Source organism: Ictalurus furcatus, chromosome 26 (assembly GCF_023375685.1).
Source record: "Ictalurus furcatus strain D&B chromosome 26, Billie_1.0, whole genome shotgun sequence".
Classification (NCBI taxonomy): domain Eukaryota; kingdom Metazoa; phylum Chordata; class Actinopteri; order Siluriformes; family Ictaluridae; genus Ictalurus; species Ictalurus furcatus.
In genome coordinates, this window is record NC_071280.1 from 18,349,773 (window position 1) to 18,377,705 (window position 27,933).

At 39.1% G+C, this 27,933-nt stretch overlaps 2 protein-coding genes and 2 long non-coding RNA genes across 5 annotated transcripts; 3 read left to right on the plus strand and 1 right to left on the minus strand.

Moving 5' to 3' along the window:
* Positions 1-321: 321 nt before the first annotated feature.
* LOC128601901 (B-cell receptor CD22-like) lies at positions 322-19,474 on the plus strand. The gene is made up of 13 exons (XM_053615334.1): positions 322-392; positions 1,034-1,100; positions 1,418-1,765; positions 2,390-2,638; positions 3,316-3,501; positions 15,078-15,161; positions 17,387-17,638; positions 17,735-17,986; positions 18,083-18,343; positions 18,430-18,517; positions 18,602-18,647; positions 18,905-19,185; positions 19,310-19,474. Exons 2-13 carry the CDS (start codon positions 1,043-1,045, stop codon positions 19,356-19,358), a joined length of 2,154 nt encoding a protein of 717 aa, XP_053471309.1. The 5' UTR covers positions 322-392; positions 1,034-1,042; the 3' UTR covers positions 19,359-19,474.
* On the plus strand, positions 10,410-11,971 carry LOC128601904 (uncharacterized). The gene is made up of 3 exons (XR_008384763.1): positions 10,410-10,863; positions 11,459-11,525; positions 11,886-11,971. It is a non-coding gene; the product is annotated as an uncharacterized LOC128601904 (long non-coding RNA).
* Positions 10,889-27,105, minus strand: LOC128601902 (uncharacterized). Of its 2 annotated transcripts, XR_008384760.1 has the most exons (6): positions 26,382-27,105; positions 25,105-25,213; positions 24,544-24,789; positions 24,146-24,311; positions 12,419-14,145; positions 10,889-12,247 (listed from the first exon to the last, which is right to left on the minus strand). It is a non-coding gene; the product is annotated as an uncharacterized LOC128601902 (long non-coding RNA). The 2 variants fall into 2 exon arrangements; XR_008384761.1 differs by lacking the exons at positions 24,146-24,311; positions 24,544-24,789 and having other exon boundaries at positions 26,382-27,101.
* Positions 22,408-27,719, plus strand: LOC128601897 (CMRF35-like molecule 7). Its single transcript, XM_053615328.1, has 6 exons — positions 22,408-22,452; positions 22,532-22,852; positions 23,749-23,817; positions 27,143-27,247; positions 27,392-27,447; positions 27,536-27,719. The coding sequence occupies exons 1-6, from the start codon at positions 22,416-22,418 to the stop codon at positions 27,710-27,712; spliced, it is 765 nt and encodes a 254-aa protein (XP_053471303.1). The 5' UTR covers positions 22,408-22,415; the 3' UTR covers positions 27,713-27,719.
* Positions 27,720-27,933: the final 214 nt, after the last annotated feature.

Genomic DNA, 27,933 nt, shown 5'->3' on the forward strand with positions numbered 1-27,933 from the left:
ACTTTTTTTTTTTTTTTTTAAAGAAGTGTCGGAGTACCAGACATAGTGCCATCTTAAAACCTGAGATGTTTAATTTTGTCTGATTTACGTCACAGCTGTCAGATAACAGTTGAGGAAGCAAGTTCAAGTACTCAGTGGTTTTACTAAACTTGGCAAACAGGACAAAAGATGCAAACCAAAAGCGTCATCAAAGAACAGGCAAGGGTCAGGTGTAAAGGGTAAAAAATAAAAGAAGAGTTTTAACTGTAAGTATTTCTTAACATGTAGAGGAAGGAAAACGTATTTAGTAAAGAAAGAGGAAGAAACTGGTTGAACAGTTTAAACCCTCAGAGCCGCTCGTGTTATTTCTGTTTTTGTTCTCTGGATGCAGGAGATGAACATCTCTTAATGAGGTCAGAAAAGTTTTTAGCAATTTATTCAGTTTGAATTTTACAATTGAATTTCTCAATTATTCGCTTTATAACTGAAATTAAATCAATTTTCTATTACATAACATGTCTTAGAGCAATATGTCTCATTTTACTGATTTGATTCAAGGGCTGTTTTGTGAGATTTGATTCAGTTGATTCAATACTCAGAGAGACTACACACATCTAAACACTGTGCACAGTAAAGGATGGAAATATTACAATTCGAAGACTTAGATACATGCAAATTAAATGGAATAGCAAAACATTTTATTGCAGATTGTTTGAATTATTGTGTAAAAAAAAACCCAAATAGATTCGTTCAGATTTAGGAATCGATTCATCCGATTCACCCAAATGAATCCTTCTCAAAGAAAAAAAAAGAAAAAAAATGCAAGTGTCAAATGCGTGTATACACGTAGTTTCGCATATTAAGGGGAGGATTTACATTTTTTTTACTCACACACACTGAACTATACAACGCATGGCACACCTGTAATGGATAGTTAATGTAACTGCAGGTTTAAACCCACAGCACTTTGCTTTATAATTATTAACACAGATTTAAGGATGTTTTTATGACATGAAAACTGAACAGTATTTTTCCACATGTGATGATTATACAGGGAGCACTGATGATGTCACTCAGACTGTCTCCTCCCCTTTCTCTGTTGGTTCTGCTCATGGTTTCAGGTGAGTCATTTCCAAAATTGCATTAGCATTTTTATTTTTCACATATAGGTGCATATTTTTTATTTTATCCTTGTGCGTTATACTATTAGTGTTTGTTCAGCAGTTAAGTTCCTCTTTTCTGCATCTCTCTCTCACTCTCTTTCTTGCTCTCTCTCTCTGTCCCTCCTGCTGTACTGCATGACCTGTGTAGCTTCTCACTGTGTAGCTTTGAGTTATAAATGAGCTCAGATGTTTGCAGTGGAGAGTTTACGCAGGCTTTCTCACTGTCTGAGACCTGTACATGCATTATCAACACATTTCTGTATTTCTTGTTACAGGAGTTCTCTCCCAGCCAGGGTTGGGTGTGTCTTACACACAGAGCAACATCTGTGCTCTAAGGGGATCTACATTAACCATGGGCTGCAATTACACATATCCAGATGGTTACACAGTTCAGAATGTTTTCTGGAGCAGAGAGCTGGTTACAGATAAAGAGCCTCCTGATCTGTCTTCAGACCCAAAGTACACAGGCAGGGTTCAATACCTCGGAGACAAACGGAGTAACTGCAGTCTCAGACTGAGTGATGTGACAGAACAGGACCGAGGCAAATACTACTTCACACTTATAACAAAGACAGATGGAGGAAGGTATCAGGGTACAGATGGAGTTAATCTTTCTGTCGCACGTAAGTCCCATCAGCTGAAATAACACACTGTACTTTATTCTTTATTAAAATAATATTTTAAACTGACACACTTCTACCACGATTTTCTACAAAGAAAACGTTTGTCTTGATAAAGAGCTCTGTGAGCACTAGCTTTAGCTATCTAACTAGTTATCAGTAACAGAAGCTACAAAACTCACCAATATGCCAGCTGAGTTGAAGCTGCTTAATCGGGGTCAAAAATAATGAGTTTTCTCGCTGAAACTGTTTGCAGCTGCGACTTTTCGATTGCCCATGGTGGGTTAAATGATTGTAAAAGACATGTTGAGGTGAGTTTAACAGCTAACAGGTGTCACTGGTTTATTAGCATAGCTAATGTTATTTAAACTAGCTGGCTAGGTGCTATGGAGCTACTCTATTGATGTCCTACTTGATGAAGCCAAAAGGGGTGGCGGTGGAGCTACCTCCCTGAAATGAGTTTTTACTGGGTGGGATGTCTGCATCAGGCATGTCTCCACCTAGCTAATATCTGCTAGTAAATATGCAGTAGGTTTATGATTCAGAACTAAATAATAAGAGTTAATAACAGGACAATAATCCCCACAGGCTGCACTGCATGTTTCATCTCTTTCCTCTCATTCACAGAGCTTCAGGTGGAGATGATTCCTGTTAGTGTGGTTGAGGGAGATGAAGTCACTCTCACGTGTAAAACCACCTGCAGCCTGACTAACACTCCAGCATTCACCTGGCACAAAAATCTACGTCCTTTATTCTCAGTCAATTCCTCTAATCCGCTCCGTCTTCCATCAGTCAGTCAGATGGATGCAGGCGATTACAGGTGTGGTGTACAGGGACAGAGTTATCGCTCCCCTGCTGTCACTCTTGATGTCCAGTGTAAGTACAGATTTATTTATTGACTCATAAAACTAGCAACACTAAAAGTTCATGCTGAATCCACATGTAAAATAAATCCCATCAGTAATCAAGCAGTAACAAACAGCAAACAACACAAATATGTTATGATTATCATTTTAAATTATTATCCTACACCCAACAAGTCATCAGGTGATATGAGGTTTCACTGGATGTATTCGGATCAGGGTTGCACTTTCAACTTCAACTTTTATTGATTTATATACACATTTAAAGAAAAAAGTGCTTCACAATTATTTTAGAAAAGTGTATAAAAAGTAAATAGTAAAAGATAAAGAGCAATATAATAAAAAATACCAAATAACAATTAATCTGCCTACAAACACTGAGACAAGTACTCAAGATTCCTTTCCTTTCCTTCAAAAGGTAGGTTAAAAACATACGTTTTCAACTGAGCTCTAAAAACCTCTATAAATGGAACCTGCCGAATGTACAGTGGGGGAAATAAGTATTGAACACGTCAACATTTTTTTTCAGTAAATATATTTCCAATGAAGCTATTCACATGATAGTTTCACCGGACATCAGAATTAACTAAAGAAATCCTAGTAGAACATGAAGTAATGATGGCTTTCATAGTCTGGTTATTAATAACGAAAAACCCCTTCATACTGTGTAGTTTGTGTTTCTATCTCTAGATCCTCCAAAGAACGTGTCAGTGACCATCAGTCCTTCTGGTGAGATAGTGGAGGGCAGTTCAGTGACTCTGAGCTGCAGCAGTGATGCTAACCCACCTGTGGAGACCTACACCTGGTATAAGGTGAATGAAAGCTCACCTGTAGGATCTGGACAGAGTTACAGCTTCCCATTGAGGTTCAGCAGCAGTGGATGGTTTTACTGTGTGGCTCAGAATAAATTCGGGAGTCAGAGCGCCGCTGCAGTGCCTCTCACTTCAAGCGGTATTACAGTTATCATAACAAATAACACTTTGTAGCATTGATAAAGGTGAATGAGTTCTAGCTGAATAATATTTGTCTGCACACAGGGGGCAGAAGTGTAGTTCTGTACATAGTTCTTGGAGTCACAGTTGGATGTGGATGTTTACTTGCCATCATTGGTGTTTTATGTATGAGGTGAGCATGTGTATTTTTCCTCAACTTGCTTACAATATCTGTGATCTGAACCCTCTTGTTGTTACTTTTTAGGAGCAAGAGAAGAGGAGGTTCAATAAATGACACCAAGGTATCATCGTCTAGTCAGGTAAGTGAACTGTAACAGGATGGAATGGTACAGTGTGACTTATCGCTTCAATAGTAATTTGTTTTTGGTAACCACTTTGGACGGCAACATAAACCCCTCATGATTACCTTCAAAACAGCACAATAGAGAGTGATAATCATAATGAACTGAGGAAACACCAGGGTCTAGTCTCACAAACCTGACTTTTAGCTTTTTCTACAAAATGTGGCACTTTTCATCACTAAACAAAGCTACAGTAGAAAATGCTGTAATGTATTAAGTCACAGAATGCAAGCTTCTTTCTTCAGACATTCAGATCTGGAGGAATTCCTAAAAAAAGAAAAACATCAAACACATTCTTTATAATCTTCACACAGATCAATAACCCTAGTCCTCCTGAAGACCCGTACACAGCTCTTGATCTTCAGACCAAGTCCTCCAATGACGTGTACGACACGCTTGCAGTAAGTGTCTTCAGAGATGCACTTCAGGCATTCACATCTGGAAAGAATCACTAAGAATGATGAACACATGATTTATTTCTCATTCTCTCACACAGACCGTTCACCCGAGTCCTCCTGAAGACCCGTACACAGCTCTTGATCTTCAGACCAGGTCCTCCAATGACGTGTACGACACGCTTGCAGTAAGTGTCTTCAGAGATGCACTTCAGGCATTCAGATCTGGAAAGAATCACTAAGAATGATGAACACATGATTTATTTCTCGTTCTCTCACACAGACCGTTCACCTGAGTCCTCCTGAAGACCCGTACACAGCTCTGGATTTTCAGTCCATCTCTCCTGATTACGATACTTTAACAGTGAGTGTTTCCGTTTGTTTGTCACTTTGCTTGTAATCAAATAAATTAAAAATATTCATCTTTTGATTAATAAAATCTGAAGTTTTAAAGCAGTTAAGGCCACAATGATGTAATGCTAAATGTTACGTGATCTTGGAAAACAACTTTTGTTATCGCAAGGAAAAAACACTCATGGCCTTTCTGGACTTCTGTAGTATTATACGTGTGTTTGTTCAACATTTCCAACTCACGGTTTGTTTTTCTAGCCTGCAAGAAAGCAACAGTGAGATCGTCAACATCAACACCATGTCGAGAGAGAGAGAGAGAGAGAGAGAGAGAGAAAGCGCTTTGGATAAATATTAATTCAAACTTCAAATAGCTGAAAAATGAGAGCTTTACTTCTATGAACAATATATTGTGTGTGACTGCATGTGCTGTTGATTGATTCTTTTACTAAATGTGTACTATAGGTTTTTGTCCTGTTTTAATAATTATTTTGTTTATATTTTACCTGCTAAACTAAGACACCGTGCAAAAATGTGTGCTGATAACGTTTTGTACATTTTACACAATAAATATGATGTAAAAACTCTCAGTATGGTTTATTTATAATGAGTTATAATACGCTGTGGAGCAGAGGAGGGTGGAGGTTAGGGTGGTGGGAACTCCTGGACTCGAATCCTTATTATGGTCCTTTACATACAGCATGATGTGAACCTTCTCCACCTTCTCCAAATAGAAACAAAGCAAGGTTTCTATAACACAAAACAGAAGCTAATATACAGTCATGTCATGATATCGGATTAGCAGACAATTTATTATTCAATGGCAACTACTCAGCCACTCTCATACATTAACTGTATCTGATTACCATTTTTCTATTTCTTAGTGATGGCCGCGTTTGAAACACTGCTTCATGAAACTGCGAAACCTTTTAAAAATCTTGTTAAAATAAACTGAAAATAAATAAAACTGAAATAAATCTATTGTGTTTGTATTGATCCATGATCATTGCTCACTTCAGGATGCCAGGTTAATATCACCTGACGTGAAATCCAGCCGGATTTTACTATAAAACAAACAAGCCAGGGTGAGATGTGTGTTAAGAACTTCTGTTCTTAAATAAAAATTCATGACGTTTTTGACCTGCTTTATTCTTGTCACAGTTTTATTTTGTCTTGTAAAACATAACTTCCCTTTCACACACAGTCTTATAAGGCTTGAAACAACATCATAAAGGTAAAAACTCAGAAACATAACCTAACTTAATACAATTCTCCGGCGGCCGGCGGGCGGGCGGGGGGGCGGCAGGCAACTTAAATAGGAACACTAATCAGTCAGGAAAATGAAAACACCTGAGAATGGTGAAACACGAAATGGAGAAAGACAACAGAAGAAAAAGTTCTGCGCTGACAGTCTGGGTGCTCTCTAGTGGCCAAAGGTAGAATTGTTCCTGTGGGTCATGAAAGCCGCCATATTTTGAAGTGGAAATACTGGTGATGTCACAATTTATACTACATTTTAAAAAGATGAAAACATTTTAAATCTTAATAAATAAAAAAAAGCATTTCTAAGTATCACATTACTATGCTTATGAAAGTTTAAATAAAAATTAAATTGAATTATAAGTTATATAAGTTATAAGATTCAAATGGCGGCGCGCACAGTCGCAGCGGCTCACAGCTCTCCTTTTCAGTGCTCTTTTTTGTTAGTTTTTTACTATTTCTTTATTACTTGTTTGTGTATTATCGGTTCTGCGAAAATTCGCTACACAAGCCAGAACCTTATGGATATTGGGGACCAGCACCAGATACCTATTGCGAGAGTCTTTCATCACACGCACAACATCCCAGACAACATAGCGAGATTACCGGGCTCTCCGTGGATTGTTGTCGGGTCCAGGAGGCGGCGCAGACGGAGGAGGGAGAGGAAGCAGAAGCGGGGATGCAGGTCCGGTGTTATGTTAAGGCTAAGAAAACAACCACACAAGCCACCTTTACCGAGCCTGTTTCTCTCCAATGCTAGATCCCTAGTGCATAAAATGGACGATTTGGAATTACAACTAGCTGGAAATCGCTACGTTCGTGATTGTTGTGTTTTGATTATCACTGAAACCTGGCTTCATCCTGGGATACCCGATGCTAGCATGCAGATAGCAGGTCGTACTATGCTTCGCTGGGACAGGACTGAGGACTCCGGTAAGAGCTGGGGCGGGGGGGGCTCTGTATGTATGTGCATGAGAACTGGTGTAATAACGGAACAATGATAGATAAACATTGTTCCCCTGACATCGAGTACATGTCTGTAAGATGTCGGCCCTTTTTTCTACCGAGAGCGCTAACAGTAGTGATTATCACGGCTGTGTATATTCCACCCGACGCCAATGTGAACACAGCGCCCTCTCTCCTGTTGAACACCATAAACGAACAGCAGCGGGCTTACCCCGACGGTGTTCACATAATTGCAGCAGACTTTAATAAGGCGAACTTGAAGACTGTACTCCCAAAATTTTATCAAAATTTTAAGTGTTTTACTAGAGGGGAGAACACTCTGGATCATGTTTACTCTAACATTAAGCATGCGTATAGAGCCATACCTCTCCCCCACCTCGGCCAACCGGACCATCTCTCCCTCCTGCTCTCCCCTGCCTACACCCCCCTCAGACGCAGTGTCAAAGACTACAAAGTCAAACTACAAAGACTGTTACCACCTGGACTGACGATGCATTCTCCAAACCACAGGACTGCTTCAGACAGGCAGACTGGGATTTATTTGAACACCAGGAGCTAGAACGTTAACAGGAACGGTACTGGACTATATCAAGTTCTGTATCGGAAATGTGACTGTGGACAAAAACATTCGGGTTTTCCCAAACCAGAAACCTTGGATGACCAACCAGGTCCGCACACTCCTCAGAGCCCGCGATACTGCCTTCAGGTCTGGTAATAGAGCTCTGTATAGAGCCGCTCGTGCCAACCTGACAGGTGGTATTAAGGAAGCTAAGGCGGACCATAAGAGGAGCATAGAGTCCCACCTGTCCAGTAAAAATAAACGGGAGGTGTGGCAGGGCATACAAGACATCACAAACTATAGAGGCCGTGATGCGACAACAGGAGACCTGAGTGCGATGCTGGCAGAAGAGATAAATTGCTTCTTTGCTTGCTTTGAAACATCACAACAACAGCACTCATCCGCTCCAGCCTTGCCTCCACCCTCATCTGGCTCCTGAACCAGTCCAGCCCTGCGTCCATCCCCTCCTGGTTTCTGCTCCACTCTATTTACTGTGAGGGAACACGATGTTAGACAGATGTTTCTGGCAGTGAACCCCAGGAAGGCTGCTGGCCCAGACGGAGTACCTGGTAAGGTGCTCAGATCGTGTGCCCACCAGCTTGCCTACATCTTTACCAGAATCTTCAATCTCTCCCTGGCCCAAGCAGTCATCCCGTCCTGCCTAAAATCAGCCACAATCATTCCAGTGCCAAAGAAGTCTCCCACCATTAGCCTAAATGATTATCGTCCTGTGGCCCTCACTCCAGTTATTATGAAGTGCTTTGAGAGATTGGTTCTTCAGCACATCAAGGACTACCTCCCCCCAGACTTCGATCCTCATCAGTTTGCATATTGTGCTAACAGATCCATGGAGGATGCTATCGCCGTAGCTCTCCACTCCGTGTTGAGACATCTAGAGCAGCAACAGAGCTACATCCGGATGATTTTTGTGGATTACAGTTCGGCTTTTAATACAATCATTCCGAATACTCTCATCACCAAATTGGTCACTCAAGGGTGAGTGTGTGGAGAGGGTCCACACCTTCCGGTTTCTTGGCGTCCTTATCTCCGCTGACATCTCCTGGACGGACAACATCACAGCGGTTATTAAGAAGGCTCAAAAGCGGCTCCACTTCCTGAGGGTTCTCAGGAAGTACAATCTGGATCCCAATCTGCTGCTGACCTTCTACCGCTCGTCCGTCGAGAGCCTGCTGACATACTGTATTACGATATGGTATGGCAGCTGCACCGTGGCAGACAGGGAGAGGCTTCAGAGAGTAATAAGAGCAGCACAGAAGATCATCGGCTGCCCTCTCCCCTCCCTGATGGATATTTACACCTCCCGTTGCGTCAGCAGAGGAAAAACTATCATTAAGGACAGCTCTCACCCTGGCTCTGATCTGTTTACCCTGGCTCTGATCTGTTTCGCCCTCAGGGAGACATTACAGGTGCATCAGAACAAGGACTAATAGATTCAAGAATAGTTTTTTCCCAAAAGCTATAACCATTTTAAACACACATGTACTGATTTCACAGTATAGGTATATAGTGTCTATAGTATTTATATAGTGTCTATAGTATTTAGTATTTATTTTATGTACATGTTGGCACAGAAAAAAAAAGGAGTGGCTCTTAATTTCATTGTACATGTGTATAGTGACAATAAAGGCATTCTATTCTATTCTATTCTATTAATTCTTAGATAACAGCTATCTGCTATTCGACAAATTAATAGGTTGCACATTTGATCAGTTTAGAGTTACATTTAATGCAGAACTTTCTTGCTTGCCTTGTAGTGTTTGTCACGTGGCGTTTTCATAACTGTGCTTTTTTTTATTTTAGAAATGAGACATTTTTAATTGCTTAAGTACATTTGACCAAATCAGGTAGGCTAATAACATGGTAGTGTCTACCAGTTAGTTGAAGTCTACAGTTTTATATCTCCTTCTAAAGTTGTAATAACATACTGTGGTAGATAACTGCCACATCACACATGAAGTAGACAGTGTTACTTTTCAAAATAACTCTTTTCTTCCTCTTTCCTCTTATTTATTGCACACAGGAAATGTTATAATCTGCCGTGAATTAAGCAACACAAATGTCAGAGGTAGTAGGTGATCTGTTCGGGTTTTACTTTAAAATGTTTACCTCAAAATAATGCTTGCGTATAATGGCCATTGTAAATAAAAGTTAGATGCCATCAAACGTCACACTGCTACAATGAACACATCATATTTGTGTGTGTGTGTATGTGTTAGTGAGTGAGAGAGGAGTGCTAGTCTGGGGTCAGATTTTGTGACTAATATCTTTATAAAAAAAAAAAAATAGAGGAAACTGATCCTGAATCAGCACTGAGCTACAGTGGTGCTTCAACACAATTAATAATCTACTAAAAGACAGTAAAATTGTTTATAAAATAATGTGTTGAAAATGTTTAACATCTTAGGAGCAATAAATATCGCCCATCGCCTGTTTGTTCTTAAAATATCTTAAATGCAGAGTACTGCGGCATGCTCCCCCTATTGTGCAGTAAAGTGGAAAGTGGTAGTCAATACTTTGTGCTAGCTCCGTTTGTCAAGAAAACAGCTCTGAGTCTTCTCCTATAATGCCTGATGAGGTTGGAGAATACATGGCGAAGGATCTGAGAGCGTTCCTTCATACAGAATCTCTCGAGATCCTTCACATTTCGAGGTCCACGCTGGTGGACTCTCCTCTTCAGTTCACCCCACAGGTTTTCTATGGGGTTCAGGTCAGGGGACTGGGATGGTCATGGCAGGACCTTGATGTTGTGGTCAGTAAACCATTTTCGGGTTGATTTTGATGATGTTTTGGATCATTGTCCTGCTGGAAGATCCAACCACGGCCCATTTGAGGCTTTCTGGCAGAGGCAGTCAGGTTTTCATTTAATATCTGTTGATATTTGATAGAGTCCATGATGCCATGTATCCTAACAAAATGTTTTTGTATCCTAAAAAACATTTTTAACAATAAAAAAATGTTGAATGTTTTTTAAATAAATGAATGCATTAATCAATGAATAAAATTTAAATACACATATACTATACCTACAGACAGATATCCAGCCTGATTACATACTTACAGCTTACTTAGAAATAAATATTATAAATATATAAATCAGTCAATTATTTTAGGAAATGAAATACAAATCAAAAGACAGACTGTGTCTCTAGTGTGATTCCCATAGAGAACACAGAGGGTAAAAATGAAAGAAGAGTTTTAACTGTAAGCATTTCTTAACATGTAGAGGAAGGAAAACTTATTTAGTAAAGAAAGAGGAAGAAACATGCCAGTCTGTGTTAAAGTTAAACAGCAACACATGTGACCTTGGACTAGTTGAACAGTTTAAACCCTCAGAGCTGCACGGGTTATTTCTGTTTTTGTTCTCTGGATGCAGGAGATGAACATCTCTTAATGAGGTCAGAAAAGTTTTTAGCAATTTATTCAGTTTGAATTTTACAATTAAATTTCTCAATTATTCGCATAATAACTGAAATTAAAGCGGGTACTCTTTATAAGTCAAGTCTAAGTTGACTTTTTTTATTCATTTCTATTACAAAACATGTCTCAGAGCAATATGTCTCATTTTACTGATTTGATTCAAGGACTGTTTTGTGAGATTTGATTCAGTTGATTCAGTACTCACAGAGACTACACACATCTAAACACTGTGCACAGTAAAGGATGTAAATATTATCATTTGAAGACTTGGATAAATGTAGTTAAAATGGAATAACAAAACATTTTCAATGCAGATTTTTTAATTATTGTGTAAAAACAATTTGATTTGTTCTCATTTGGGAATTGATTCATCCAATTCACCCAAATGATTCTTTCAAAAAAAAAAAAGAAGAAGAAAAAAAGCAAATTTCACGTGTGTATACATTTAATATCGCATATTAATGTATCTGCAGGTGTAAACCCACAGCACTTTGCTTTACAATTATGAACACACCGCAGATTTAAGGGCGTTTTTAAAACTGAACAGTATTTTTCCATGTGATGATTATACAGGGAGCACTGATGACATCACTCAGACTGACTCCTCCCCTTTCTCTGCTGTTTCTGCTCATGGTTTCAGGTGAGTCATTTGCAAATGTACACCATTTTATTTCTCATAAATATATATAACTGTGTATGCTTTTATTTTATCCTTGTGTGTTATGCTATTAGTGTTTGTTCAGCAGTTCTGTTAAGTTCCTCTTTTCTGCATTTCTCTCTCTCTCTCTGTCTCTCTCTCTTAGACACTCTCTCTCTCTCTCTCACACACACACACACAAACACATACACTCTCTCTCTCTCTCCTGCTGTACTGCATGACCTGTGTAGCTTTGAGTTATAAATGAGCTCAGATGTTTGCAGTGGAGAGTTTACGCAGGCTTTCTCACTGTCTGAGACCTGTACATGCATTATCAACACATTTCTGTATTTCTTGTTACAGGAGTTCTCTCCCAGCCAGGGTGGGGTGTGTCTTACACACAGAGCAACATCTGTGCTCTAAGGGGATCTACATTAACCATGGGCTGCAATTACACATATCCAGATGATTACAGAGTTCAGACAGTTTTCTGGAGCAGAGAGCTGGTTACAGATAAAGAGCCTCCTGATCTGTCTTCAGACCCAAAGTACACAGGCAGGGTTCAATACCTCGGAGACAAACGGAGTAACTGCAGTCTCAGACTGAGTGATGTGACAGAACAGGACCGAGGCAAATACTACTTCAGATTTATAACAAGAAGAAGTGGAGGAAAGTATCAGGGTAGAGATGGAGTTAATCTTTCTGTCATAGGTAAGTCCCATCAGCTGAAATAACACACTGTACTTTATTCATTATTAAAATAATATTTTAAACTGACACACTTCTACCATGATTTTCTACAAAGAAAACATTTGTCTTGATAAAGAGCTCTGTGAGCACTAGCATTAGCTTTAGTTATCTAGCTAGTTATCAGTAACAGAAGCTACAAAACTCACCAATATGTCAGCTGAGTTGAAGCTGTAAAATATTAATGTAAACATTTTCCAAGTTAACGTTAATGATATTCAGCATCTTGTAACTGACTGATTAACTGAGCAACTACTTTTTAAATGTGTGAGTTTCAGTCTACATGCAGTATCATGCAGTTCATTCCTCTATTCAGTAACCAATTTATCCTGGTCAGGTTCTAGGTGGATCCAGAGTAAACATTCACTGATGCTCAAGAAGGTAACACGATACATTAAGACTCAGGGGGGTGTAAACTTTTGAACAGGATGATCGGTGTAAATGGTTAGTATTTTGTCTTCTGGGGGACATGTAACTATCTTATTTAGCATCTGAAGGGCGGTACTAAATGAAAAAAAAAAAGATCTTTAAACAAAATAATAACAATTTACACCGATCATCCTGTTCAAAAGTTTACACCCCCCTGGCTCTTAATGTATCGTGTTGCCTTCTTGAGCGTCAGTAAATGTTTGCACCTTTTTGTAATAGTCATGTGCGAGTCCCTCAGTCGTCCTCGGTGTGAAAAGATGGATCTCAACATCATATAGTCGCTGTTGGAAAGGGGTCAAATATACAGAATATGCTGGAAAAGTAAAGAATGTGCAGGACCTGGAGGATTTTTCTGAAGAACAGTGGGCAGTTTAACTGCTCAAGACCAACAAGGGACTCATGAACAACTATCACAAAACATAAACACAATCGTGGATCATCCAGGTAACACAGACAGTATTAAGAATCAAGGGTGTGTAAACTTTTGAACGGGGTAATTTTGATTTATTCAGCTATTATCTTGTCTTGTGGACTATATGTAAATATCTGTTATGTGAAATAGCTTATTCAGGACAGCACTAAATAAACAACAACATGGGATTTTTATGATCCGTCTTATTTTGCTAACAGTATTAAGATTTAGCAGATTCTGCAAGGGGTATGCAAACTTTTGGGCACAACTGTACATTGTGTTTTATATTAAAAGCATAGTTAAATAGCATAGATATTAACAGACATCCCATCTCTCCTGGAAGTTCCGGGACTCTCCTGCATATCGATAGTGGCTCCCTGATGCCCGCAAATTATAGGTTGTTTCTCCACACTCAAACTGATGCTTCCTCGTTTCCTCGCTCCTCCGTCCTCCAGCCCGTGACCCAGAAATCAATCGAAATCAGCCATCTTGAAGGACACAACAATTCTCTAATTGCACCTCAAAGAGACGAGGAACGAGGAGTGGGGAAGCTTCCAGAGGAGCTAGGAGCGAAGATACACAGGTGTGTCCTATGTGATAAACCTGATGCATGTATAAATTCCCCTCCTCTTTCACATCTGACACAATCTCAAACAAGAAGTCCTTTGATGATGTGATGGAATTGTGTGTGAAATATAATTAAATAATAATATGCTCAAAATGAGTATTGTAAGTAATTGCATGTTTGGATATGCAAAGCTGCACAAAAGATGCGATAAACTATCTATTGTTCATTAATTCATTTCCATCAGTGCATCTTGCTTTATTAAGAATGTTGTTATTAACCGAGCTCTAACAATATAACGGCAGACCCTGGAGTGCAGTGAGGTCCTCCAGCGGAGCACAGCCATCATTGATTACCGTGGCTCTGAAGTGACGTTTGAGAGAGCGAGGATTTTCCACTTGGCTTGCTTCAATTCCTCTCTCCTCACATCTCATCCTTGCATCCTTCCCGCTCATCCTAAGGGGTTGGAGCTAAGAAGCGAGGAAAGGAAACAAGGATGCGCAAATAAGAAATGAACAGCACCCATATGCAATATTCTGGAAATCAATTTTTTTGAGAGCGAGTGAGACTGGAGAATGTCTAGTAATAGATGGTCACTGGAGAGACCAGAGAGCGAGTGACAAGATGTAGTGAGAGAGTGATAGAGAGCAGATCCTGATTGGTCTCCCTTTCAGCTAACCAGACCTACTGTATCAGTTTTATCTTCGACCTCTCTCAGTTCAGTGTACCACTGTAGTTCAGTAACGCTGAAGTGTCCAAAAAAAAATCGAAAATACAAAACCCACTTCACCCCAGACTACAATAAAGTGTTCCCCTGCTTAATCGGGGTGAAAAATAATGAGTTTTCTCGCTGAAACTGTTTGCAGCTGCGACTTTTCGATTGCCCATGGTGGGTTAAATGATTGCAAAAGACATGTTGAGGTGAGTTTAACAGCTAACAGGTGTCACTGGTTTATTAGCATAGCTAATGTTATTTAAACTAGCTGGCTAGGTGCTATGGAGCTACTCTATTGATGTCCTACTTGATGAAGCCAAAAGGGGTGGCGGTGGAGCTACCTCCCTGAAATGAGTTTTTACTGGGTGGGATGTCTGCATCAGGCATGTCTCCACCTAGCTAATATCTGCTAGTAAATATGCAGTAGGTTTATGATTCAGAACTAAATAATAAGAGTTAATAACAGGACAATAATCCCCACAGGCTGCACTGCATGTTTCATCTCTTTCCTCTCATTCACAGAGCTTCAGGTGGAGATGATTCCTGTTAGTGTGGTTGAGGGAGATGAAGTCACTCTCACGTGTAAAACCACCTGCAGCCTGACTGACACTCCAGCATTCACCTGGAATAAAAATGGACATCCTTTATTTTCCGTCTCCTCCTATAACTCGCTCCGTTTTCCATCAGTCAGTCAGAATAATGCAGGCGATTACAGGTGTGGTGTACAGGGACAAAGTTATCGCTCCCCTGCTGTCACTCTTGATGTCCAGTGTAAGTACAGATTTATTTATTCACGCATAAAACTAGCAACACTAAAAGTTCACGCTGAATCCACATGTAAAATAAATCCCATCAGTAATCAAGCGGTAACAAACAGCAAACAACACAAATATGTTATGATATCATTTTAAATTATTATCCTATACCCAACAAGTCATCAGGTGATATGAGGTTTCACTGGATGTGTTCGGATCAGGGTTGCACTGTACGTGATTAACGATTTTAATCCTACAGAATACTGCTGAGAGAATCAGTCCTGCAGCTCACATCTCAGAGAGCCAACTCACTCCAAAACTATACAATGCACCAATATATACACATTATCTATATTATCTAATCTATTATAGATTAGCTACTCATTAACCACACGTGTAATTACATGTCAATAATTAAAGTGGGCATGCAGGCGGTCGGTCTCTCTCTCTCTCTCTGTTCAGCTCTGGCTGATTCTTCTTGTTCTCTCTTGTTATCTAGAGTTAAACCTGTCTGATCTGGGTTAAAACTCCACAATGCCACTAGCTTCAGTATGACACACTTACACCTACTAGAATATTAATGTATTAGCATACTTGCACAATGGCTAACTAGAATTACTATGTTTAAATACACCTTTGCAGAATATAAAGCAAGCTTACAGACTCGGCTAACTACAGACTAGCATAAATGCACACTAGAATAGCATACATACACATTAATGTACTAGCATCCTAAAATACTTAAACATCAGCATACATGTGTATTAACATGCTTACATACTAGCTCATTAGTATGTTTGAATGTTAGCATACATGTGAGTTAGCATACTAGCAAGCTAGATTGTTTGAATATTAGCATACATGTGAATTAGCATACTAACAGTAAAATATGTGAATATTAGCATATTACTTTTACATTAGTATACATGTTGCTTGCCATCTCTGCTTCCCTGTCGGACATCTCGGTCTGGATGAGGGAACACCACCTTAAGCTCAACCTGGCAAAATCTGAGCTTCTCATCATCCCAGCCTGTCCCTCAATCAACCACAGCTCGGCTCAACCACACTCAAGCCAACCAGGACGGCCAGGAACCTTGGGGTGATTCTCGATGACAGCTTGACCTTCACAGACCACATCTGAACAACTGCACGGTCCTGTAGGTTCATCCTGTACAACATCAAGGAAATCAGACTCTATTTCACCGAACAGGCTACACAGATACTAGTCCAGGCTCTTGTTATCTCAAAACTGAACTACTGCATCTCACTACTCTCGGGTCTCCCGGCCAGCTCCATCAAACCCCTTCAAATGATTCACGATGCAGCAGCACGCCTCGTCCTCAACCAGTCCAAGAGAACCCATGTCAAACCCCTCTTCATCTCCCTCCACTGGCTTCCTGTAGCTGCCCGCATCAAATTCAAGGCCTTGATGCTCACCTACAAGACCTGGTCAGGAACAGCACCCCCCTACCTCAACACTCTCCTGAAGGCTTACATTCCCTCACGCAATCTGCGATCAATCAACGACCGATGCATAGTAGTGCCTACTCAGCGTGGCTCAAGGGCTCTTTCAAGATCATTTTAATACTAACTGTTCCTCAGTGGTGGAATGAACTTCCAACCTCAATCCGGATCACAGAATCTCTCACCATCTTCAAAAAAAGCTAAAGACCCACCTCTTCCGTCAACACCTAACCAACCCATAAATAAATAAATAAATAAATAAATAAAATTACTCTGGCACTTACACCTCTAATCTGCGCACTTTGCTTCTTCTGGAACTCAATTAATGGATCTTGTATGGTAGCACTACTTGTATTGTTCTCTGCTTGATATATCACTTTGCTTGTATTTTCTCATTTGTAAGTCGCTTTGGATAAAAGCGTCTGCTAAATGAATAAATGTAAACGTATGCTGACTTGCATGCTAGCACTATTGCACACTCCAACACTAGCATACTTGAACACTAGAACACTCATACACACCTGTATACTAGTATAAATACTATTTAGTTGCATCTTGACACTTTTTTCTATCTCTAACACGACCAAAAGAAAATATAAATAATTAAAATATACTGTTTGTGATTTTATGACATTTTTCAGTAATTTCACTTGTGTTGATTTTTAGGTAAATTAATGTGTTACTGCAGTAAAACATGAAGTAACGATGGCTTTCATAGTCTGGTTATTAATAACGAAAAACCCCTTCATACTGTGTAGTTTGTGTTTCTATCTCTAGATCCTCCAAAGAACGTGTCAGTGTCCATCAGTCCCTCTGGTGAGATAGTGGAGGGCAGTTCAGTGACTCTGACCTGCAACAGTGATGCTAACCCACCTGTGGAGTATACCTGGTTTAAAGGAACATCATTTAAAATCAAAGGAAAAACCTACACCGTTAACAAGATCAGCTCTGAGGACAGTGGAGATTACAAGTGCAAGTCCAGCAATCAACACGGAGAGAAATATTCTGAAACAACAGTAAATGTTTTGTGTGAGTGGCTGATTGTGCAGGTGACTGACTGATATCCACTGAGCCACTGGTTCTCACTTAACTATTCTTAAGCTTCTGTTATTGCCCTTTTTTCAGATCCCCCTAAGAATGTCTCAGTGTCCATCAGTCCCTCTGGTGAGATAGTGGAGGGCAGTTCAGTGACTCTGACCTGCAGCAGTAATGCCAACCCACCTGTGGAGTATACCTGGTTTAAAGGAACATCATTTAAAATCAAAGGAAAAACCTACACCGTTAACAAGATCAGCTATGAGGACAGTGGAGATTACAAGTGCAAGTCCAGCAATCAACACGGAGAGAAATATTCTGAAACAACAGTAAACGTTTTGTGTGAGTGGCTGATTGTGCAGGTGACTAACTGATATCCACTGAGCCACTGGTTCTCACTTAACTATTTTTAAGTTTCTGTTATTGCCCTTTTTTCAGATCCCCCTAAGAATGTCTCAGTGTCCATCAGTCCCTCTGGTGAGATAGTGGAGGGCAGTGTAGTGACTCTGAGCTGCAGCAGTGATGCTAACCCACCTGCTGAGACCTACAACTGGTATAAGGTGAATGAAAGCTCACCTGTAGGATCTGGACAGAGTTACAGCTTCCCGTTGAGGTTCAGCAGCAGTGGATGGTTTTACTGTGTGGCTCAGAATAAATTCGGGAGTCAGAGCACCGCTGCAGTGCCTCTCACTTCAAACGGTATTACAGTTATCATAACAAATAACACTTTGTAGCATTGATAAAGGTGAATGAGTTCTAGCTGAATAATATTTGTCTGCACACAGGGGGAAGAAGTGTAGTTCTGTACGCAATTCTTGGAGTCACAGTTGGATGTGGATGTGTACTTGCCATCCTTGGTGTTTTATATATGAGGTAAGCATATGCATCTTTTTTCATCAACATTTTTCATTAGCTTAATGTTTGCAACGTGAACCATAACATTATTATTACTTTTAGGAGAAAGAGTAGGGGAGGTTCCAGTGAAGATGCCAAGTCAAGTCAGGCAAGTCAACTAAAACTCTATGGAATGGCACACAATGGTGTTTTTAAGATGGTTTTCTCATTTAAGACCTGTGTTTAGAAGTGTATATGTACTTGCACATACAACTAATCATTGATATTCTTAAGCTTGTAGCCAGCTATACCAAAGATACTAGATACCAGTCTATCATGACCTGCACAAACACATCTAACCACCTAACTCTCTCACTGCGAGATGATTGGCTCATTTATTACCTGCAAAATGTCTTTAAAATGTAGGAAAATACCTACAGCAGTGTGAACCTGAGTGCTGCAACCAACAATCCAACACCTGATCCAGATCTGGTCAATCAGAGTGATGTTCATTATGCCAGTATACAGCACCATCGTGACCCCAGGAGGGCAGAACGTTCTCTAGTGCAAACTTCTGGCTCTGGGGCTGCTGAGGAGGTTCAGTATGCTACTGTCCAGCACAAGCGTGACCAAGTGGTGGGAAAGACTCAGGAGGACGAAGATCAGTATTCTAATATCAGATTTAATCACACTGGTGTTGCCTACAGGTTAGTGAAACCAATGTGATCAGAATGTGTAAGTCACTTATTTGGCCACTAAATAATAATTTAATACAACTTAACTATTACCTCATCCTTTTGAACACTTTCGGATGTATTTCTTTTTGTGCAGGTCTGCTGCTCCTGCATTTGAAGATTCATCAGTGATTTACAGCAGCTGAAGTAAACAAAATTCCAAGGATCTGTTCAGGATGAATGTCAACTGAACATTTACCCAATTATGGGTAACTACAGCTAAAGAAAGAAGACAAGCAACTGGTTGGATATTTAAACTACATCCATTATTTTAATAATTCTACATTTTCTGCATGACTGTTTTGTATATACCATATACTACTGTAAATCACCACTTAAATTACAAGAAGACTGCTATAAAAAGGGTATAACATACAGAAAAGATTTGCAATCCAAAATTCTATTTTAACTCCAGTATTGACTTAACTGGTTAATATTGTTATTAATATTTTCCCACTTACAGCATTTTGGTTCATTTTGCACAGTAAAGAAACAGATTTTGTCCTCTCTAAAATGCTATGGTTTCAAAAATGGACAGTAGGTTGCGCCTTTGACTGCATTTACTTTTAAGGATTTATGCTTCAACTTGTTTCAGTTGCAAAACTCAGGATTATTATTATTATTATTATTATTATTATTATTATTATTATTATTATTAGTTGTTTTGTTTTTTTACAAGTCAGCATTTTTTGAAATGCACAGATTATTTGTATATTAAATCCAGCACATTTTGTAATAACTCTTTAAATTGATTTATTCACAATTTACAATCATACACTCTTTGACCAAAGGTCTGTGGACACCTGACCATCACACCCATATATGGTTCTTCCATAATCTGTTCCCACAAAGTTGGAATCACACAAATAGAATGTATAGAATGTCTCTGTACTCTATAGAATTACAAATGTCCCTTCACTGGAACTGATACTCAAACCTATTCCAGCATGACAATGCCCCTGTGCACAAAACTAGCTCCATGAAGACATGATGTTGAGCCCTGACTTCAACCCTACTGAACACCTTTGGGGAAAATTGGAATACTGACTGCACCCCAGGCCTCCTCACCCAGCATCAGTGGCTGATCTCACTAATGCTCGTGTGGCACAAATTCCCATAGCTACACTGTAAAATGTAGTGGAAGACCTTCCCAGAAGAGTGGAAGTAGTTATAACAGCAAAGTGGACACCAACTGTTTTTCACTTTCAATGGTTTTGGAATGGGCACATGGTGTGGTGGTCAGGTGTCCACATACTCTTTGGCCATTGTGAATAAATCAGTTTAAAGGGTTATTACAAACTGGGCTGGAATTAATGTACAAATAATTTGTGCATTAAAAGTTACGAGTCTGCTGCTTCTGTTTTTACAATTTCCTTGGATTTTATTTTTCTAAACATATTTAACAAGGAAAAATTTTGTGTACACATTTATGCTTAAGTGAGTGTTTTGTACTGGAAAACCTGTTTGATTTTGAATAATCTGAAAAACAGTACTATTTAATTTTTTTTTTTTCAAGAAAATATTTGGTGTTTGTTGTGTAGTCATATCAATTGAACAATTATAGGAAGAAGAGTAATAATAGTTTTCTGCAAACAGTAATAATTAAAGAAATGGTTACTTGTCACACTGTACGAGATGATCCCCATAAAATGTTGGCTGAATTCTACAACACACTGTATGATGATGTCAAATTATACAATGAAGATCCTCTAGCAATAAACCTGTGATTAAAGAAAATGACTACATTCTGCTAAACTCAATCTGTGTGATATGTAAAGCAAATGCATAAACACAAACTGTCTTCAACATGAATTTTATGTAATGATATTTTCTCTCTTCCGCTTCCATATTTATAGCTGTCCTGTGGCATTCTCACTTTGGTAGATTTTAGATGAACTTCAGAGCAGTGCCCACACTCTTGAGATTTTAATAAAAATACTGCCAGAACCTTGTCTACTGTCTTTGGTCGCAGGCCCCTGCCTGGCTAGCCTGGAAAGAAAACTCTCAACAGCACCATAATGCTAACAAGATTTGATGGGTGATTGTTAGACAAATAAAATGGTTTGTTAAGATCATAGCCAAAGTAGCTAGCTATGGACAGATTCTGAGTAGTCAGATTCTTTGAAATACTTGCTACAGATGCACATATTGCCTAAAATGGTCACCCTCATCTCGTCTGAACAGCACAAAGCCATTTCTTTCTCACAAGCAAAATGGTGCGAAATGAGTGAATGCTCATTGTGGCTGTTTGCTTGAATTATTTGGGCATTAGGGAGCTGTAGTGATTGCAAGCTGTACTTATGGATACATAAGGATCCACTAGCTATCCACTAGCAAGCTGTACTTATGGATCCATAACATATGGATACAGCAGAGAGCTGGCTGGTGGGTGAGAACACTGATGTAAATAAATAAATAAACAAATAAATAAATAAAACTCTCCAACAGACATGACATCACCAACAGTGAAGCTCCTGTGCCGCCATCTTTGTTTTCCCTAACATTCTGAACTCACTGTTGGTGATGTCATGAGCTATCCAGTTATATATATATATATATATATATATATATATATATATATATATATATATATATATATATATGTATTGGGAAATCATCTGTTTTGGGTGAGTGATTTTTACCCATCCAGTCACTTAAAAAAAAAAGAAGTCTGCATATACAGTATCGCAATGCAGTCTTTATATACATGTAATTAGTTATTTGTTTGGACTCTCATTTCCCCCCCCCTTGCTAATTGAAAATGCGAGCATGCTTAATAGGTACATGGTCTGTATAAATTACAACCTGTGGGCACTTCCACATCCTTTAGCGAACGTTGTTTTGCAGTTAAAAGCAGCACATCGGGTCATCTTGACAGTTTTCGCCCTCGGTCAGCAGGGAATTGTAAAATGGCCACCAGAGCACTAAATCCATCATGACTTTCAAATCACAATAGTTAATAATACAAAGAAACCTCTATAAAAATGTGGTAGGTGGTATGTACTGTATGCACCTGCAAAAACCAAGGACTGTGGGACATACCATATAATTAGTACACGATAAAAGAGAAGTGTGTCTAGACCTTCTAAATCCGCCAGAGAAGTGTGAATTAATAACGAAACCATTCTTCTAACACACAAAACCTCCGAAACCATCCATCATGCTTTTAACTTCACGGTTGCGGTGTCAGGTTAATAACGCTCATGATGAAGCTCTATGTCTTCAGCTGGCTCTTTTTTGGTGAGTTTGGGGTGAATCCTCTGTTTTTCTTCAGAACATGATAGTATTGATGAGTTTGCATCTTCATCCATCTCTCCAGCTGTCCAGAGAGAGATGTCGGCTATTCTTAGGCTGAAGGGCACGGAGAACGAGCAACTCAACTTCACCTGTTCACACTCGTGGGCCGCAACAAACATAAAATACTTCTGCAGACTCGAGTGTAGAGACCAAGACGTCCTCATCCGATCTGTAGGAGTGGGGAGGATAGCCAAGAAGGACCGATACTCCCTATATGACAGAGGAGGACGATTTACTGTCAGTATCAACAGGCTTCAGAAGTCAGACGAGGGGAAGTACTGGTGCGGAGTAGAGAGAGCTGGCATTGACACGTATCATGAAGTGGTCCTTAAAGTGCTGGACGGTAAGAATTCTTAGCCATTTGGGTGAAACATGGCTCGTTTTTACATTTTTACAATACTAAAAATTATATTTCCTGTTTTATTCAATTGCTTTGAAGTTGTTCTGTTTTTCATCATTTATCTTACAAAAAAAAGTAAATTATGAAACGTGAGCTGAGCGGTTGAAGTTTTGAGTGTCATCAGTGGTTCACAAGATTTAAACAGACAACATGTTTGTATATGGAGCGATTAAGGAGAAGCTTATTGTTCGACTTCAACACTTGGACATTTCTCCTATAAACATGAAAAACTAATAATTTGTAATTATTATGATAAGAATCTTATTTATATTATGATGATGTTGAGGTAATCTTGAGATTAAGAGCAACAAAGTGAATTAAAAGGGTTAAATCTGAATTTAAACAGGGTTCCTACAGCTTAAGACGAGTTAGACTTGATAATTTTTAATGCCACTCGGGATGAAGACCAACTTTTCATGTGGGATTCCACTGCCTTGATTTCTATCGTGCCGGGTTTGAAACACTTACATACATTGCCTGGTAACCGTTTCGGCCATGCTGCGAAACTGGTTCAATCGCCAATTTTCATTAAATTTGCACTTCCCCATGTTGTTAGTAGCGAACAGACAGAGCATCAGCTCTGAGTATTCCGGCCACGAACAAAATATGAGTGCTGTTAGTTCCGCGATCCTGATCTGAGTGACGTTAAAATGGGAAGGATTCTGTCATTTTTATAAATTTTTTTAAAGAACAAAAATGTTACGGATTATTTTGGAATGTTATATTTCTCTTTTTTTGTCCCTTTTTTCTTTTACACCACCTTCCGACGCCCCCCCCCCCCCCCCCCACTCACACATGCCTGCGCACTCACTCACACACACACACACACAAACACACAGCCCCTCAAGTCACTGCAACATTTCAAACATCATTGTTGACAACCTTTGGCCCAGGGATATCAGTTAAAGGTAACACACATGCACACACACCCACACACTCACCCACACACACACAGGTGACTAGAGGATCTGGAACTCGACCGTCACTGACTGCAGCTGCTGAACACGAGGCCACTTCACCTAGAAATGTTGGCAACCGTTCCTCAAATAAAGGTAGCACATATGCGCACACACACAAAGACCATTTCTCACTATGACTTTCACCTCAGTTCTTCTTTTTCACTCACACACACACACACACACACATCGTTCACACATGTCGATTGCACTGTACAATACTTGTCACCTTTTAATTTTTATTTTCTACATTATAAAGTCACTGTTTATGTGTACTTACATTCTCATGGTAAGCTTGTAGCAGCATTAGTTTGTGTGTGTGTGTGTGTGTGTGTGTGTCAGGCTCAGTCACTTGGATGTGTCAACCTTTTTCCCGCTTACGTCCTGCTTATACCGCTACTGTCTGCTTTGCTGGCCAAATAACATCAAGCAGTAAAAATCTTGTTCTGGGGCGTATTACAGAAAGATCCTAACTTTAGTATCCTATCTTATCTGTCTGGTAACCATGGCATTTTCAGTTAGGACCTCATTTAGGACAAAAGCTAGTTCAGAATAACATTTCCTAAGTGCATTTTCTTATCTTAACTGACGTCGCTTCTATAGAAAAAATGTTACAGCCTGGCATATATCTAAAAATCTAACAGAAGTGGCCAAGACAATCAATGCTCTCGCACCTACCTACGTTCGGTTTCCAAGGGGAGAGGAGCTTTCAGCCATCAAAACCGAGTTTTTCCCGAGCAAGTAGGATGCCGGGGTAATTGGACTAGTGGATGGCTGACCGTTTCCAATGTAGGCCCCTAGTGGAGAGGATGAGGCGGCGTATGTGTGCCAAAAAGGGTCCCATGCTCTCAATGTACAGGCCGTAGGAGATAATATGATTATAAGGGATTTGTTGGCACGGTAGCCTGAGGCAACACATGATGCCTTCATTTTTAATACAAGATAGGTTAGGGTTAGATGACAGATTTCATTCAATTAATAAATAAATAAATTATTGAGTGCTTCATTGCAGTTACAACCTAAACATTTGTTTAATAGCACCCACTAATTTCCAATCTATTTAAATTACTAACCACCTGGGTTTTAAGGGATATTTATACAATTATGATTAATATACACCATTATAACCCATTAATAAAATTACTGGAATATAGTTAACATATTTTGTTATTACTTGTTCCTGACAGTATACTATTATGATCATCTCATAGCCTTATGTGTTAACTGTATAGTCCTTACCACAAAAGCCTTTATTGCAGTCACATCAGTGCAGATCTGGAGGAAAGTTGGCGAAATGGTTGGCTGCTAGGTGATTCAGGATATCCTTTAAAGCCATTCTTGATGACTCCTATGACCAATGAGCAAACACCAGCAGAAATGCAGTACGACATACGGATGTAGATCTTTAATAAGGGGGTATTGGTTGTACTGCATTCTATTATTCTATACCATACTATACTATAGGAGCAATAATAAAGTAATGTCAGTGGCGATAATTTACATTTTAATTTACAATTACATTTTGTCCTGTTTACAATCAAGTAATAATCAAAGATATTTTTAATAAAGTTTTTAAAATAAACAAATAACTCAAAATGTGAAAACTAAAGTGAATAAAACTTATTGGTAAATTTTAGTTGGAGATGCCATTACACTAATGGAGGTTACCTCCAGTATTCCCCAGAAAAGGTTGTTCTTTTCATCAAAGACACAGCTGTCTTGCACAACATGTGCAGAATGGCAAAACCGCCTGACCCAGAATTGGAAGTAGCAGAGATTATGTTCTGCAATAATCTAAGAGCTAATGGAAAAAAATCCTATCGGCTTTTTGTCGAGGGAATGCTAACTTCCTGGTTGGCCTACAAAAATACATCATCCCTACAGCACCCTACAGCAAGAGGTTTTTCTTGAATATTTGCTGTTTTATAGAATCTGACTTTCCTAATAATCCTATTGTGGGTGAATTTGTACCAATACTACTACAAAGAATAATAAGAACAATAAGTTAAGAGTCAATGTCACTTTACAAGCATAAGATTTATAAAATAATAAGTATATAAAATCTAAAAATGTCATTAAGAGAAAAATATATAGTAAAATGGGGATAAAAACCTTGGCTTTTCTGTCTCTGACATTTTTCTGAAAATCTCAGATTACATATGTACAGAAAAAAGTCTTAAAAATTGATTATTGGGACATTTTTACAGTCCTCAGGAGAAAAATCTGACTTGTGTTTCAGTCTAGACTGAAGTAGTGCATATACTGAGACTGATAAACAAGAAGATTATAGTGGAAAAAATGACGTGTTAACTTTCACATAGCTGATGTTAGAAAGAAGAAAGTTGCCTAGCAACGGTTAGCTGTCTAGCTAGCTAGCGATTGCCTTCGCTAATAACAAAAAAGCCTAAGAAAATTACATCTAGATGACGTTAATGTTACCCAATACATGTCACTACCCTTTATATCAATCAACATTCACAAGTTTTATTCTAAAGCTTTTTTTTTTTTTCTTTTACCTGAATTCCGGGTCTCTGTTTCTGAAGTCTGGTCTGCAGCAATCCGACGTCGGATGTAATGAACCAATCAAAATTCTTAAATAAGCGTCATTTGAAATTGACCAATCAAATTACGCTTCCTGTCTCCAAACAGCCTGGCAGTTTTGTTGTGTGATTTTAAGCTTTATATCTTTATTGAGTCATTGGTTCAAAACGCTAAAACACAACACAGGGGCGACATCTGCCGGTCACATGCGTGTAGTGTAGCTTCTTTTAAAGTTAATCTGTAAATGTAGCGCTTTATGTGGTCATATTTTAATATTTATATTATATACGTTGCATTATATTGTGTTCTCTACGATATATAGTTTTCAAAGTTTTGTTATGAGTTGTGATAGATTTTTCAGTTCAATTCAATTTGATTTGTATAGCGCTTTTAACAACAGACATTGTCACAAAGCAGCTTTACAGGAAGAAACCTTGACGGGAACCCATCCTACCCAAATACTTCATGGCTTGTGAGTCATGTAACTTAACGCTATAGTAAGAGTAGGCCAACATATAAAGTCATCTTCAGAGGTCAATATACTGTATGTATTCTATGTAAAAGAGTGTATGGCTTTGATTACCTTTACCACTGGTTGTTACCCTATAGCTCCAGATTCCCCCGTGACCCTGAAGAAGGAGTAAGCGGTAGAAGATGGATAGATTGATGTATGGATGTTACCCTATAACTATAGATCTGTAGACACAGTGCTAATCTTTATAAATCACTCTTCCAGCTCGGCACAACTACATTTCCGTGTGTGTATTTGGCTTGCTGATTATTCTGGTTCTGTCTTTGGCACTTCACTACAATCAAGTAAAAACTTGCCATGTGTTGACAGGTAACCACACACACACACGGATTGTATTACTATTTATATGGTATACCTTTCTGTAAACTTTGGCATTTATTCTTTCAAAAGAAAGCTGCACGTTCGCTATAAGATGCCAGTACTAATGCCAGATACCTGCTCTCCTACATATAGATTGTCTCTCAGCGTCTTCTTCCAATGCATCACCCAGAGGCACAGGACATAACAGGGTGAGCTAATAGAATGACAGGAAATGAAGTGTTCCCATGCACATAACTCATTCTCCTTGTTGATTACTCTCAACATCTTTGCTTTCAGGTCAGTGAGAGCTCATCAGGAGACCAAAACCCAAACGCTATAAATCTAGTCTATGTAAATCATGAGTCCAACCTCAGCCAATCAAATCAAGTCTACCAGACGCTACACATTAAAGCCATCCAGATAGATTCTGTATATGAGACTATGTTCTCCAGTACTGACCAATCAGATGAATGAGGGGGGATGAATGAGCCAGACAGATTCAGAGTAAAAGAGCTTTATGTGCATAACAAAAATAAGCCTGTGGAGTGATTAAACTTAGAATATTGCACTGTACATGCAATGGATGTATTACAAAAATTTAAGTCTTAGTTTCTTTGGAAAATTTTGGTAACTTTTGTATTAGATTTTATTATAACCCGTAATTTTCTTGTCAAATAAAAAGCTCAAACTGCAGA

What these genes read in the sequence shown, in the direction of transcription:
- LOC128601901 (XM_053615334.1), top strand. Translation starts at nt 1,043, where the DNA reads ATGATGTCACTCAGACTGTCTCCTCCCCTTTCTCTGTTGGTTCTGCTC. An exon ending in AACAACAGTAAACGTTTTGT is followed by an intron (nt 17,987 to 18,082) that starts GTGAGTGGCTGA and finishes CCCTTTTTTCAG; the next exon opens with ATCCCCCTAAGAATGTCTCA. An exon ending in AAGATGCCAAGTCAAGTCAG is followed by an intron (nt 18,648 to 18,904) that starts GCAAGTCAACTA and finishes TTTAAAATGTAG; the next exon opens with GAAAATACCTACAGCAGTGT.
- LOC128601897 (XM_053615328.1), top strand. Translation starts at nt 22,416, where the DNA reads ATGATGAAGCTCTATGTCTTCAGCTGGCTCTTTTTTG. An exon ending in GGTCCTTAAAGTGCTGGACG is followed by an intron (nt 22,853 to 23,748) that starts GTAAGAATTCTT and finishes ACAAACACACAG; the next exon opens with CCCCTCAAGTCACTGCAACA. An exon ending in CCCAGGGATATCAGTTAAAG is followed by an intron (nt 23,818 to 27,142) that starts GTAACACACATG and finishes TCACTCTTCCAG; the next exon opens with CTCGGCACAACTACATTTCC.